The 14,276-nt window shown below is 53.0% G+C and overlaps 1 protein-coding gene across 2 annotated transcripts in view; it reads left to right on the top strand.

Moving 5' to 3' along the window:
- The window catches only part of DNAH2 (dynein axonemal heavy chain 2), a 149,577-nt gene that overhangs the window by 22,712 nt on the left and 112,589 nt on the right, over positions 1 to 14,276 (top strand). For both annotated transcript variants that reach the window (XM_060281903.2, XM_035134845.3), the window contains exons 4-8: positions 1,687 to 1,857; positions 3,032 to 3,260; positions 5,020 to 5,130; positions 13,641 to 13,879; positions 14,072 to 14,263. In XM_060281903.2, the coding sequence (XP_060137886.2) occupies positions 1,687 to 1,857; positions 3,032 to 3,260; positions 5,020 to 5,130; positions 13,641 to 13,879; positions 14,072 to 14,263 (942 nt within the window). The remainder of the gene's footprint in view (positions 1 to 1,686; positions 1,858 to 3,031; positions 3,261 to 5,019; positions 5,131 to 13,640; positions 13,880 to 14,071; positions 14,264 to 14,276) is intronic.

Here is a 14,276-nt window from a genome sequence, read left to right as displayed (position 1 = left end):
GAAGGACTGTGCTTGTGTGTGTGTGTGTGAGAGAGAGATCCAGTCTTTTTGATGCTCTTGCCACCCTTGAAAACTTTAAACTACTCCTGCGTAGCTGAAGTCTGTGCAGGCTGAAACAGGTGGAGGTCTCTTTGCCCTCAGCATTTAAGAGTTATGGATCAGGTGCTTTTCTCTCTGTCTGCCTCTTGTTTCTCTATCCCAAACTCGGGTGTCTTCCTTGACAAGCAGCTGCTGCACTCTGTCACGGAAGCAGCTGTCTCAGTCCAGCAGAAAAAACCCCTCGGCTGTGCGTCTTCTGCCCCTCTCCAAGGCTGCAGATGCCAAAGGTTCCTGGCCCTGCATGTGACTTCCCTTCTGCATTTGGCTAGCTGTTAACACCAAAGGGGGAGGATGCCTTTCCAGGAGGGAAGTGTTGCCTTTCTGACTCAGGTGACGTCCGGCTGTTGCAAGGCCCAAATCCTTCCTCCGACAGAGACGCCCTGAACAGGAGACCAAAAAGCGGACGGGTGCCTGCATCCACAATTTTGTCACATTTGGGCTAGGAACATCTGGCTCTATGCTTCTGTGCCAGATGTTATGCTAATTTGATCCTGATCTCTCAGGTTTTTCTTTGAGTATCTCTTGGGGATGAGAAAAAGAAGTCTTGATATGTGTTTTTTTTTGGGGGGGGGAATCATACACTTTCTCTCTCCAGGGCCAAAAAGTGGCTACTGCCCAACTCCCCATTTCCTGCTTTTCAGTCTGCACTGTTCCTACCCTTAATTTTCTTCCCCTCCCCTCCCCTCCCCACCCCCATTTACTTTTTCCTGCATACCTTTCCCTGCGCCTGGAACTGTGTTGCTTTAATGACTGAGCTCCATGATCTGCGGAAGCTCTCTGGAGTGACTGTCTTGCAATCATCTTAACAAATTAGCCCTCTTCTCTCTCCCTCTTTGAGTGCCCCGGTGGGGGTTTGGCTGAACAAGGGGAGGCGGAAGAAGATTGTGAGTCTTGGACTCCCAGTTTTCATGAGGCAGGCCCTGCTGGTGACTTGCATGATTCATTTGAGTCGGGGTGGGGTGGGGGGGTTCGAACTGCGGAAAGCGACAGGTTATGGGGTGAGGCTTGTCCCCGCATCTTGCCAAACTGAACGGTATGGGAAATATGTGTTTGTTTGTTTTTTTGTTACCTAAATAGGAGCCTGTAGGGCAGGATGATCAGGACCATGCCAGGAGGGGAAATGTGTTTTTTCATCGTTCCCCCACCCCCTGCATCCCACAGCCCTGATGAAAATTGCCCCCAAAGTGGAAGGGAATGAGTCCCTGCTCTCCCTGCATGGTGTTGTCCTGATCAGCAACGCCCCTCCCCCCCCAGCACTTCAATACTTGCTATTTAAAGAACAAGAACCAGACGCGACAATTGCATGCACCGATTTTTGCATGCTGTCTAGTTTGTTCCGATTCAGAGGCAGGCTGCCTTTTAAACTGGAGGTGTCTACAGCCTCAACCTCCATGAACTGGTGTCATCTCCTGTGGCCGCTCACACTTTTAGACTCAATCCGATGCCCTGGAATAGCAGGCCAGGCTCTGTGCTTGTGTGGTTCCCAGTCCTGCGCCTAAACACGTGGGATGGGGGGGAGGCGATGCAATCCAACGCGGTCTCTGAGAACACCTTGCTTGAGCTTGGCCTCTTTCCCTTTTCATTCAGAATCCCTGCATTGAAAGCCGGATCGCCTTGTCTGGCCTCCGAGATGAGATGTGGACAGAGGAGCACATGGACGCCATGGATCAGTTTCTGAAGGACCCCACCCAGCAGATGCTTGTCTTCTACATTGACGACTTTGCCGGCTTGAAAGTGGAGCCAGTCATGCCGTACCAGGTTGGTTCGGCTCAGTCTGTCACGGTCCACCTGAGAGGATCCTCTGTGTGTCTGGGAGGGGTAACAATGTGGGAAGGTTTGCCGTTTCCTCCGCAGTGCAAAAGCATAAGAGCACCCTGCCCTGTGGCTGAATCCGATCCATCTAGCCTAGTGGCAACCTCATGCTTCCAGGAAGCCCACTAGCAGAGTTTGGCCCTCTTCCCCTCTTCTTTGCCTTTGGCACCTAGTACAGTGGTGCCTCGCTTAACGAATGCCTTGCTTAACGAAATTTCTGCTTAACGAAAGGATTTTTCGAGCGGAGGTTGCCTCGCTAGACGAATGCGTTTTACGAAAAATTCATCCAGCGAATCGCGGTTTCCCATAGGAATGCATTGAAATTCAATTATTGCGTTCCTATGGGCAAAAAAATAATAATAATAATTCAATGCATTCCTATGGGATTCGCTAGATGAATTTTTCGCTATAAGAAAAGACCCGTGGAACGAATTAACTTCGTCTAGCGAGGCACCACTGTATTCAGTGATATACTGCCTTTGAACCTGAAGGCCCCATCTAGCCTTCATCAGCAATAGCCACTGATCCTGAATTTCCCCGGTCCTCTTAATAAGTGGGGCCTTTCCAACCTTTGATACTTCATTAGTAGGTTTCCAACTGTCCAGATGGTATCAGGAGTATTTTAATCCTTTGCCCACAGGGTGTTTCCCTGCACAGGGCATAAGGTGGCTACCGTTGTTTCAGTCTTTCTGCTTCTGACGGTTGGTCTCTTTGCTGTTCTGTATCTCAGATTAAATTACCCCAGATCCCCGGGCTCATGTTTCCTAAAAGCAGTGGGGAATCCAGTTCTTAATTAAAAGCTAAAGGTTGCATGGTTTGTTTGTGACAACCTGCCACTCAACCTCTGCCTACTCCCAATTTGTTCTCGGGAGGCATTTTGCCCGCTCTGTGGAACAGGTCTCTGCGGCAGGCACCTGTGCTATGGACGGATGTGGCGGTTATGGTGCTGTAGCAGACACTCTGGCATCAATCAGCTCCAACGGTCCAGTCCTGGGCACTGGAAATATGTGGTAGGCTAGACTCAGGGCAGTTTAGAAGCTCTGTTCCCAGAGCTGGAGGTCACCAGGATAAGTTTCTGCTGAGGATCCTGCCATCTCTAACTCAGCATTTGTCCCTGCAGGAGCAGAAGCAGCTCACTTACTTCATCCGTCAAGAGAATGCAGAGATCACGGAAGAGAACTTCCACGAGGTAGTCCAGTTTGGCACTGTCCGGAAGCCCTACATCGATTCCTTGATCCGCCTTCTCAACGCCGTGTATCTCCCCCAGCTCTTTCGCAAGTCAACCTGGCCCGAAAGCATAAAGAATGAGTTTTTCTCAGAAATCTACCACTTTATGACCTCTCTCACAGGTAGGACTCCCTGCTGTCTCCTCCCTTCCTGGATCTGACTTTTATGTAGGGCTGGGCTTGCCGTTTTACTGAGTTCTAACTAAGACCTCCCTCTAAAGATTTGCCAGATCAAGAAAGGAGATTCCAGCTGAGCATGGTGGTAATTGCCGGTTCAATAGCGGGATGGTCTGCCCCGAGGGCACCAGAGTCTCCTTCATTGGAAGTTTTTAAACAGAGGTTGGATGGCCAGCTGTTGGGGATCTTTAGCTGCAATTCCTGCATTGGACTAGATGACCATTGGGTGCCTTCCAACTCTAAAATTATAGGATAGTTCAGATCTCTCCGCGAAATTCAGTACACCTCACGCTCCCTAATGCCCATCATCACTGCTGCCTGGCCCACAGTTTCTCAGCCTTCAGAGCTCTTCCTGCTGATATTTCATTACCCATCCCGTTCTTAGGCCATGAGAGGAGGTTTCCCCCAGAAGTTGCACCCTTTCTCAATATTCTAGTGCCAGCACCTTTCATTTGAGCAGGTGGGATGCTGCTCTGACATCACAGCCCACAGCTAGTGGTTACAGAAGGCTGTCCTATTCTCCAAGGAATGCATTGCCTGCAGTGGCAGCGACGACTGTAGCACGCTGCTTGGAGGCCAGATCTGCTGTCTCCTCAGTAGCTCCCCCCTCCATGCCACCTCTACAGCCATCTCTTGGTGAACAGGAGGTGCTGCTGGGCTCCTCCCACCCACGAAGATCATTATTCCCCCCCCCTCTTGATCTTGATGTAAATCTTCCCTGGCCAGGGTGGGGTGGGGCACCATTTTGTGGCTCACCTCTGGTGCCAAAATGTCTTGGGCCATCCCTGGGTTATCGGGTGTCTACCTGACCAACAGAAAACAACCAGCCTTTTGCCTAGGTTTACACATCAGACGACTGCGATTATGCTTAGTGTCTTTGTACTCGCAGAGTTTCTCAGTGCCTTGGTCTTTTTCCCAGTCACCCTTAAATTTGTGCATGTTGGAATGTATCCCTGTATTTTTTTACTATTAGGGAAGCTGAGCGCATTTGCTTAAACGTGCCACCTGCATAAATTACTCCCATGAGGTTTTGCTTTCCCACACAGCTTGGGACATTGGGTCAAGGGAGAGGGCTGTTTGGTAGCAGGTGTGTCAAATGCGATGACTATTGGCCAGGGGCGTAGCCAGGATCAAAATTAGGGGGGGCAAGGGGCGGGGCCAAGGCAAGGGGGGAGGGGCCACAGTGGGGCAAGGAAAGCCATGGTCGTTCAGGGGCGAGGGGGCGCCATGATCAGCCCGAAATCGGACTGTTCCCACCCCCTTCTCGACAGGCATGGGGTGAGGGGGCACCAGGATCAGGGGGCACCCCCTGGCTGGCTGTGGAGCGGGCGGAGGGAAAGCCAGCCAAACGCTTTGTGCGGCTCTGGGGCTTTCCCTCCACCCGCCCCACAGCCAGCCAGGGAGAAGGGAGACGGCACCGGGCGGCGGCGGGCAGCGGGGCAGGCTGGCCAGCGGCCCTGCTTCTGGGGGGGGCAACTGTCCCCTCCTGCCTACGCCCATGCTATTGGCGCCCTGCTGAGGAACCATAAACAGTGTTTCCTATTCTGTGTGTTATGAGAGAGCCCTTCCTTCCTTCCTTCCTTCCTTCCTTCCTTCCTTCCTTTCCTCCCTCCCTCCCTCCCTCCAAGACCCCCACAAACAGCAATTTGCCCAGAACGATGCCTTTCTGCTTTGTCACTCTTTCTCCATCTTTGTCCCTCTCTAGACACTCGCTCCAAAATGAGGGGCCGCACCATCCTCTACATCCCAATCGAGTCCCTGACCATCAAGACGGAGATGGCCTTGAAGGACAAAGCCCTGGTTCAGCGGCTGGAGAGTGAGTGGCGGATCTCTGGGGACTTGGGCCCTGGAGGTGGGGGGGGGAGGGAGTGGTGGTAACAGGATCAGCAGGAGAGGAAGACGGCTGATGGGGAGGATGAAGCTTGACCGAGAGGCTTGCCAGCTGAGCAGCAGTGCTTGGACTGTAAGTGAATTAACCCCTCGCAGCATATGAGCTGCATCCATCATTCCCAATCACAGAAAACGGGTTTGTCAGGCTGTGAACGTCTGCAGGGCCCCTTGGTGGGGTTATTAGTTCTGCTGCAGGCGTTTTCTGTCAGGAAATGGAAGGCAGGGGCAGGTTAGGCCTCTCCCTAGCCCTCCATCCTACCTTCATGGGTTGCCTCGGTGTTGAAATTGCTCCTCTCCTCTCCACTCCCCCACCCCACCTCCCATCTAAATTCTGCACCACGCACGTGCAAATGGAGAAAACAATGGCACTGGGATGACAAACGCACACTTTTTCTGCATTTTTAGAGCATTCCTTATTAGAGCATTCATTTTTCCATCTCTGCTTGCAAGATCTGGGGGAGATGTGCAGGCTGGGAGAGAGAGAATGTCTAGGAGGCCTGGGAGCAGACAGGAAGAGAAGAGAATGGCTGCAGGGCGCAGAAACTTCCTTTCCTTGACTGTAAGCGCTGCTTGGATCCTTCGATTTGTTGAGGAGACTTTCACCTGTCCAAGGACCAGCCTTTTCGAGATCTGTTTTGGAGTCCATGTGGTGGGATTTGAAGCGAGCACATTTCCTGCCCTTGTGCCCATGAGAGCTAGAGACTTGATCTATTCAGACAGACATAAACCTTTCCTCGACTTCATGCCCAGCATAGGCCACCACAGTGCTTCCTCTTTGTGGGTTTGGTAGGTGCAATGGAGACGCCATAATCCGGGAGATGCAGTAACACTCGTGTGCTTCAGTAATTCCCCTTGAGTTTATTAAATAACAATACAACAAAGATAACAAATAATAAAGCAAACTTGTCTGTCCGCTCTCTGGAATGGTGGAACAGTCTGTTGAGGAGCAAGTGCTGATAATTTGGGGAGAGAATGAGGAACTCTCAAGAGCAGGCATAGGCAAACTCGGCCCTCCAGATGTTTTAGGACTACAATTCCCATCTTCCCTGACCACTGGTCCTATTAGCTAGGGATCATGGGAGTTGTAGTCCCAAAACATCTGGAGGGCCGAGTTTGCCTATGCCTGCTCAAGAGAGCTGGAATTTACGCAGACTGGCTAACCAATTCATGAACTCACCATGGGAGATCTTGTGGTTTATGTTCTAATTCTGTTCGCAGCAAGTGGTTCCTTTCTGCAGAACCAGAGCCCTGGTGTATCTCATACCAAGACTCCACCTTGTCCAGCATCCTGTTCTCACAGTGGCCAACCAGATCCCTCCAGGATACCCCAAGGACCTGGGAGGGAATAGCTCCCCCCTCTTTTTAGCTCCCAACAACTTACAGCTGTCAACAGACCTCCCATAAAAACCTCAGAAAAGCCCAGCAGCTGCAACCGGCTTTCTGATCCTGGAGACCGCTGCATGGCCGTCTTGAAGGGTAGCCATTGGTAGCTTTCTCCTTCTGCATGGCCATCAAAGCCATCAGGCAACCCTGCACCTCATTGAGTCATAAGCGTTCATAAGGCACCTCAAAGGGCATCTACCCACCAGCTGATACAGGAAATCTTGTGGCAGTGAGTTCCAGAAGTAAATTATGTCCCATGGGAAGAAGGACTTTTCTTTTGTCTTTTCTGAATCTTCCGCTGATCTGTTTCATAGGGTGACCCTACGAAAGTTCCACTTTTCCTCACTTTCTGCACATCATGCACAATTTTATAAACCTCACGTATTATGTGTCATACCAGTTTCTTGCCCTCCTCCCAGCACCACCCCCCTTCCCCCCCGAAGGCTGTCTTGTGACAGGCAGGTGGCTGATGTTTAAAATGCTAGTGGGGGTGAATCATTCTTCTCCCTGCTCTCCAGCACCTTCTCTCCTCGGGTCTATTAAAAATCCTGCTTTTGTTATTATTTTGGGGGAAGAGGGCTGGTGGTGGTGACGCTGCGGGGAAATGTGCACACACCAAAAATCTCGAGACTAAGAACGTGGGGTGGGAGGGAGAGGAACTTTGGCCCTTCATCTCAAAATCAGAACCGCGTGTGGTTTTGTTCTCGAGGTACGTGGAGCCCACTGCTTTCACCACTAAGGGTGTTTCCAGACTGGGACAATGTCTCACAAATGGGGCTCTGAGACTTGATTTGTTCTGCGTCCACATGCACGCAGTTGAAGTCTTTCCATAGCTGTGCCACATCCACACCAGTGGGTTGTCCTCGATTGAATCTTTCCGTTTACTGGCCCCTCCCTTCAAGGACGACACCACCCTCCACTAACATTTCTGCCGATCAGAAGATTGGCGGTTCAAATCTTCACAATGGGGTGAGCTCCCGTTGCTCCGTCCCAGTGCAAGTAGATAAATAGGGACCGCTGCAGCGGGGAGGTAAATGGCGTTTCCGTGCGCTCTGGTTTCCGTCACGGTGTCCCATTCCACCAGAAGCGGTTTAGTCATGCTGGCCGCATGACCCGGAAATCTGTCTGCAGACAAATGCCAGCTCCCTCGGTCTGAAAGTGAGATGAGCGCCGCAACCCCATAGTCGTCTTTTACCTTTTTTTTACCCCATTACGGGCATGCAAAAATGTATTTCTTAATCTGCGCATGTGGACCTCTAAAAATAATAATCACAGTAAGCATGGAAGAGCAAATATCATCAACCCTTAGTTGTCATGTTTCATGACAAGCAGAATGGAGCTTGTGCTTTTTGGCAGAAGTGGCAACATTGAGCAAGGTGGTCTGATGGTTGAACTCAATGTAAGGCAGCTAGCTGTGACACAGCTTATTCCTTCATGGGATCTCTTCACCCCAGGTCTGGCCACTGCTCCTGAACCTGCCCCAGTTGGCATCCTGCAGATTTCAAAGGGCTGCTCTCCGAAATACAAATGGTTTATGCCCTCCATTTGTTATAGAATCATAGAGTTGGAAGAGACCACGAGGGCCATCCAGTCCAACCCCCTGCCAAGCAGGAAACACCACCAAAGCATTCTTGACATATGGCTGTCAAGCCTCTGCTTAAAGACCTCCAGAGAAGGAGACTCCACCACACTCCTTGGTAGCAAATTCCACTGCCGAACAGCTCTTACTGTCAGGAAGTTCTGCTGCTCAGAAGTTCTGCTGCTCAGAAGTTCTGCTGCTCAAAACAGTTCTTCTGCTCAGCAGAACTTAGTCCCTGCTGCTCAGCCCAGAACACCTATTTTATTTGTTTAGCCAGAGCACAGCCCCTGGAAAGCAGCAAGGGACACCTTTGCTATTCTGGGTGTTAAAAATGCACAGGACTTGGTTTCATTTTACTGCTGTTTTTAATGGGCACATTACCCATCTTGAGCCTTCAGGGTATGGGACGCTTTGAGAGGCTTGTTCTGTCCTTTGTTTTCCTTATCTTGCCAGGGTCCCTCTCTGTGCCTTAAGGGGAAGGCCACGACCTGCCTGCTCCAGCCTATTCATCTGCCTCAGGGCAGAGAGGAGAGAAAAACCCTATAATATATATATTTCTCTCTCTCTCCTCTCCACCCCTTTGCTCAGGAACTTCTTGTAACCTCTCTTAGTGCATTTTGAGTGACATTCTTGGGTTGGAGGGCATTTTCTTTCCCACACTCCCAGAGTTTGGAGTGAAACTGGGGCTTGCAGAGCCCAAGAGAGGCTTGAGAACTGAACCAGAGCTGGCCTTAAATGCGGAAAAGACATTGGCCGAACTGCCACTTATGGCCATACGACAGGTTGGGGGCATCATAACTGTCCCCCCGTGTTATGTACTGAGCTGAATCATAGAACAATAGGATCCATAATCAGCAGTCTCAAGGGCGTACCCACCACGGGGCAAGTTAGGGCAGCTGCCCTACTCTAGAAGCAGGGCTGGTGGGCAGAGGCGGAGCACAGCCCGGCGGAGCGCGAGTTCGCCATTCCCGCCGCGCCGCGCCGCACCCTCCAGCTCCCCGGCGCGCCCTCAGGCAAGGCCAAGCACGGCGGGGAACCAGGGAGCGCGGCGCGGTGGGCGGGAACGCCGAACTCGCGCTCCGCTGGGCTGGGCTCCGCCTCCGCCCACCAGCCCTGCTTCTAGGGAGGGGCACAGCCCGGCGAAGCGCGAGTTCGCCGTTCCCGCCCGCCGCGCTCTCCCTCCAGCTCCCCGTCACGCCCTCAGGCAAGGCCAAGCGCGGCAGGGAACCAGAGAGCGCGGCGCGGCGGGCGGGAACGCCAAACTCGCGTTCCGCTGGGCTGGGCTGGGCTCTGTCTCCGCCCACCAGCCCTGCTTCTAGGGAGGGGCACAGCCCAGCGGAGCGCGAGTTCGCCGTTCCCGCCCGTCGCGCCGCGCTCTCCCTCCAGCTCCCCGTCACGCCCTCAGGTAAAGCCATGCACGGCGGGGAACCAGGGAGCACGGCAGGGGGGCCTTCCTGCCCTGGCGAACTCCTGCCTTGCTGCCCCCTTTCCTGGCGCAGCGGCGGCTGCACTATTGCCGGCACCTCCCCAGCTTTCCTCTCTGTGACAAAGGCGCCCGCCTTTGGCCAGGGTCTTTTCGATTGGGCCATCGCGAGGCAGCGGGAGGAGCTTGGCTCCGTCATCTGCCCGCATGCAAAACCGTGCAGGGGTCGGCAGTTGCTGAGAACAGGGTCGCAAGGAGAGAGGGGCGTCTGCGCGGTTCCAGATCTCTCTTTCTCTCTCTCTCTCGATCTCTCTCTCAATCTCCCAGCTGGAGGGAGGTCGCGTCACGGTGCGCTCTGTCGGGCTGTGCTCCGCCTCTGCCCATCAGCCTGGCGCCTCTGACTGCACTTTCCCCGCCCACTTTGTGGCCCCTCCCCTTCCATGCCTTGGCCCCTCCCCTTGCCCCCCCTAGTTTTGATCCTGGGTACGCCCATGAAAAAGTGAATCTGCAACCTGATTGGCCCACAGGTGTAGCCCAGAAGTAGCCAATCACACAAAGCCCATTGTGTAAATAATGTATATAAGCAGATGGTTTTGGGAAAAGGGCATTCTTCTTCTCTTCTTCTCCTTGATGACTACGAGCTGAATAAAGAGCATGAAATTCACTCTCGACTCCGAGTATATCGCACCCCGCTTTCCCTATGCAGTGGTGCCCTGAGGTAATTTCTCCCTCAGCTGTTCTCCTCCAGTACTTCTGGTTTTGGAGCCAAGTTGAAGGAGAAATTACCTCAGGGGCACGGGTTGCAGGGAGAAAAGCCTCTGGGGGTGGGGGGCGCACGGCACCCCCATGTGGTCCTTCCTTTTGTGCTTTGAACTGAGCCTCCTGTGTTTGAAGAGACAGGCCCGCGGCCCGCCGCCATCTTGTGCGGCTTGTCTCTCTGGGCCCGTCCCGTCATCCCATTGCCCCAGCCGCGTCTCGCCCCCTTTTCATCTCCCAGGGGGTGCTGGTTCTGTTACTGCCCCGCAGGCAGAAAAAAGAAAAGAAAGGCTGAAGCGCCGGCGAGAGAAGTCACCAGTCAGATCTGGCGCAGCGGCTCGTTTGTTCCGCCCTGCGCAAATTCAATTGAACATCTCGTTACGGACAAGGGGAAAAGATGTTGACTGAATTATGCAGCGTGTGTGTGTCTCTATTAGGAATAATAAAGCAGAGCCTGGCAAAGGTGCGCCTCACCAGGGGTTGTTCAGTCCTTTTCTTCCATATGCAAATGGCAGAGGACGCCCACTAGGGGAGCCTGCTGGGCCCTCTGCCTCTGTACTGTGTGAGGGACATGTCAGACATCCTGTTCTGAAGGTGTGGGCCCACAAAATGTTCTTGTGTGTATAAAAATAAATGACACAGATGTGTATTTTTAGTGTCGGCCAGCAGCCTGCCTCTACATGTTTTGGACTACAACTCCCATCAGCCATAGCTGTCTGTGGCTGATGGGAGCTGTAGTCCAAAACCTTTGGAAGGAGCAGGTTGGGGATATATTGTCATAAGAGTGCCATCCCTCGGGGGATCTGGGCCTGGCTGCAGTTCCCCACTGCCGTTCATGTACACATGACCTCCCGCAGGCCTCTCCTGCCCCAACACGGGTGAAGCGGCTTGCGCTTCCTGGCTGTCGCTGCCTTTGGCTTTCTTCTGGCATCCAGGAGAGGCAGCTCCTTGTTCGCTCTGCCTCGCTTGTGGCGTTGCATAAATTGCCATTACCGTTGGCTTTTTGCAACAAAGGAAAATAAAAAGGCCTTTTAGTAACAACAGGCATTAATTGACCCGTTTTTTGGATTGAACGCCACAGCACTTCAATACGGCCCAAGCTCATTTGGGCGTGGGGGGTGGGAATAGACTCCAGAACGTTCTTATTCTCGATTTTGTAGGTTTTAAAACACAGGCACACACACAAAGCACAAAGGGAGACAACTCGTTCATCTTGTGCCCTGTATTATCTCTGAATTTGAGTACAGGAATTCCCCCCCCCCCAGCATAAAAGTGGAGCATGCCTCTTTTCAAAGTTTAAAAGCATTATGAAGAAATCCCCCACTGCCATAGACAGATGGAGGATTTGAAATTCACATGATTGTCCCATAATGAGAGGCCTGTGCGGTTGGCAGCGCCCAGCCTGCAATGTTCGCCGTGCGCATTAAAATCTTCCCATGGCTGGATATTTTGCATGGCAATGCATGCTTGGGTTAAGCATCCAATTGGCTACCTTGGGGTCGTCTCTTGTGTGACTAAAACCTCAGCTGTTATCAAGCACTTAGAGATACTTGGCTATTCTAATCCCTGGGCTGTGTGATTGTCTTACCCCTGTAATTTGGCACAGAGACTGCAGCTTCCACGCTGCGATGCTAACTCTTCCTAGATGGCTGCTCTCTAGCTATTAGCCTCTTCCATTCCAGGAGCAGGGGGGAAGGCAGTAAACTTGGTGAGCTTCAGGTGCCACAAACTCTCCCCACAACTGAGGCCCTGCGGCTCCTTTCGGCAATTTCCTCTTCTGGGGGTTCTCGTGCACCTGGAAGCCTTGGGCCCCCCTCTTTCCGCAGCCAGGGGAGCCCCTTTTATGATTCAGACCTGCAGGGCCCCCTCCTCTTAGCTTTCCCCCAGAATGCACTTGGACACGATGCATTTGGGATCTATCAGACGACAGACCGCAAAGTAGAAGGTAATTTCTGCACGAGCCCAGGCGCAGCAGCCAAAGTCCCATATTAAAGAGCAGGGATGACGGCGCATTTAGGCGAGTGTCAGGGCCTCGTGTGCAGAATGGCTGGGACAAAGAATTTGCCGCGTTTTCCTCTCCTTTCTGACGTACAGGAGGAGAGCGATGCGGTTCTAAAAACATCAAAGCCCCGACAGCGCCGCAATGGCTCAAAACAGTGTGCGTTCACACAGAATGAAGGCAAATGGCATCAGGTACTCTTGGAGGGACCTCGACCCTCCCTCCCAAGGAACATGCCTGATTTCTGTGTGACTCACCCTGTCTCTTTGTATAAGAGTATATTCTCCACCCAGGGGACTCATAGGGAGCCATAGCATGATATACCCCAGAATTCTTTTTCTGCTTTCCAGAGTGGAGACAGATCTTCTCTCTCTCTCTAGCAGACACTCCACGAGGTCCCTCCACACTCCACTCCTGCTCAAGCACTGCAGCGATTAAAGTGTTTTAGGCGCTTGTGCAGGGCCGTCTTAAGCCCATCCAGCGCCCTGGTGCTAGGTCCCTCCAGAGCCCCCCTCCAGAGCCTCTCCAAGGGCCCGGGAGTGCCAAGCGGACCGCGGCAGCAGCGGGAGGCCACCTCCGAGGACTCCGCGCTGCGATCTGGCCAGGACTGCGCTTCACTAGCTGAGAGGCTGCGCCGCGCCTCTCTCCTTCTCCGAGGACTCCGCGCTGCGCCTCCTTCTTGTTTCCCCAGCGCTGGGTTCCGCTCAGTCAAGCTTCGCCACCAGCGCGCACACCGCGGGACCAGCAAGAGCTGCTTGGGCGCAGTCCTGGCCAGATCGCAGGAACCCTGCGCTCACCTCCAGCGCCCGGCGCCGTGGTTCTCTGCGCCACTAGCCTCTATGGCTAGGACGGGCCTGCGCTTGTGAAGCACCAGTTCTTATACACATGTCCAGAGACTCTTAACCTGTGATCTCCTCTCTTTTCTGACTGTGTAGTAGTGCATTGATCCATAGGTGACGCAAACCATGTCTTGATGTTAAGCTGTTAGTCAGTTAGTCAGTGTGGTGGATTTTTCTGTGCTGAGGTGAGGCGTGTGTGGCTGCCCCACAGATTCACCGAGCACCTTAGGGTTATGCTCCACTCTCTGTCCTCACACATGGCAGGCAAGGCAACTGCTGCTACCGGTACTATGAAAACTGGTCAGGGCCTTTTGTGCTGAGGCAAAGCATATATATACAGGGGTGAAAGGCCCCAGAGCCTACACTGTGAGTTGATTCCTGAAGCTTGGCAGACCTGGGGGGCCATCTGATTTTTTAAATTTATTTTTATTTGCTGCTGCTGCTGCTGTTGTTCCAGCATCCATGATTCACTGGACCCGGCAGATCAAGGAGGTGCTGAGGGCACAAGAGGCTGTGGAGAGCAGAGAGAGCTCAGGCCCTCTGGAAGAGATCGAGTTCTGGAGGAACCGCTGTACAGACCTCTCCGAAATCAGCAAGCAGCTCTGCCAACAGGGCGTGAAGCACATTGAAACCATCCTGGCCTTTTCCAAGTCTTCCTATGTGACCCCTTTCCAGCGGCTCGCCAAACAGATCCAGGTGGGTGCGGTTGGGTAGGGCACAGGGAGAGAATGGTCTCAGGAAAGGCGATTTAAGTTTCTTCCACACCAAGCCCTTCCTCCAGTCTGCCTCTCCTTCGTGGGAAGGGTTCAGGAGGAGGTTGAGCCATGCCTGTGTGGGCACGGATCCCGCTTCAGTCCTTGACTATTGCTCTTTGTGGTTGCTTTGCAGGATGGATCAGAGCAGGCCCAGTCAAACCTCCGATTCCTCTCCATCCTGAAGGAACCGTTCCAGGAGCTAGCCACCCTTCGCCCCCAAAACATCCCCGAAAAGCTGCCTCACCTCATCAGCCTCGTCCGAATTGTGTGGGTCAACTCCCCGTACTACAACACCCGAGAGAGAATCACAGCACTGTTCAGAAAGGTGAGGACTGCAT

The sequence above is a fragment of the Zootoca vivipara genome, chromosome 12 (assembly GCF_965207765.1).
Source record: "Zootoca vivipara chromosome 12, rZooViv2.hap1.1, whole genome shotgun sequence".
In the NCBI taxonomy this organism is placed as follows: Eukaryota; Metazoa; Chordata; class Lepidosauria; order Squamata; family Lacertidae; genus Zootoca; species Zootoca vivipara.
The sequence above is the reverse complement of the archived record's forward strand: the minus strand, read 5'-3'. Positions and strand labels throughout refer to the sequence as shown.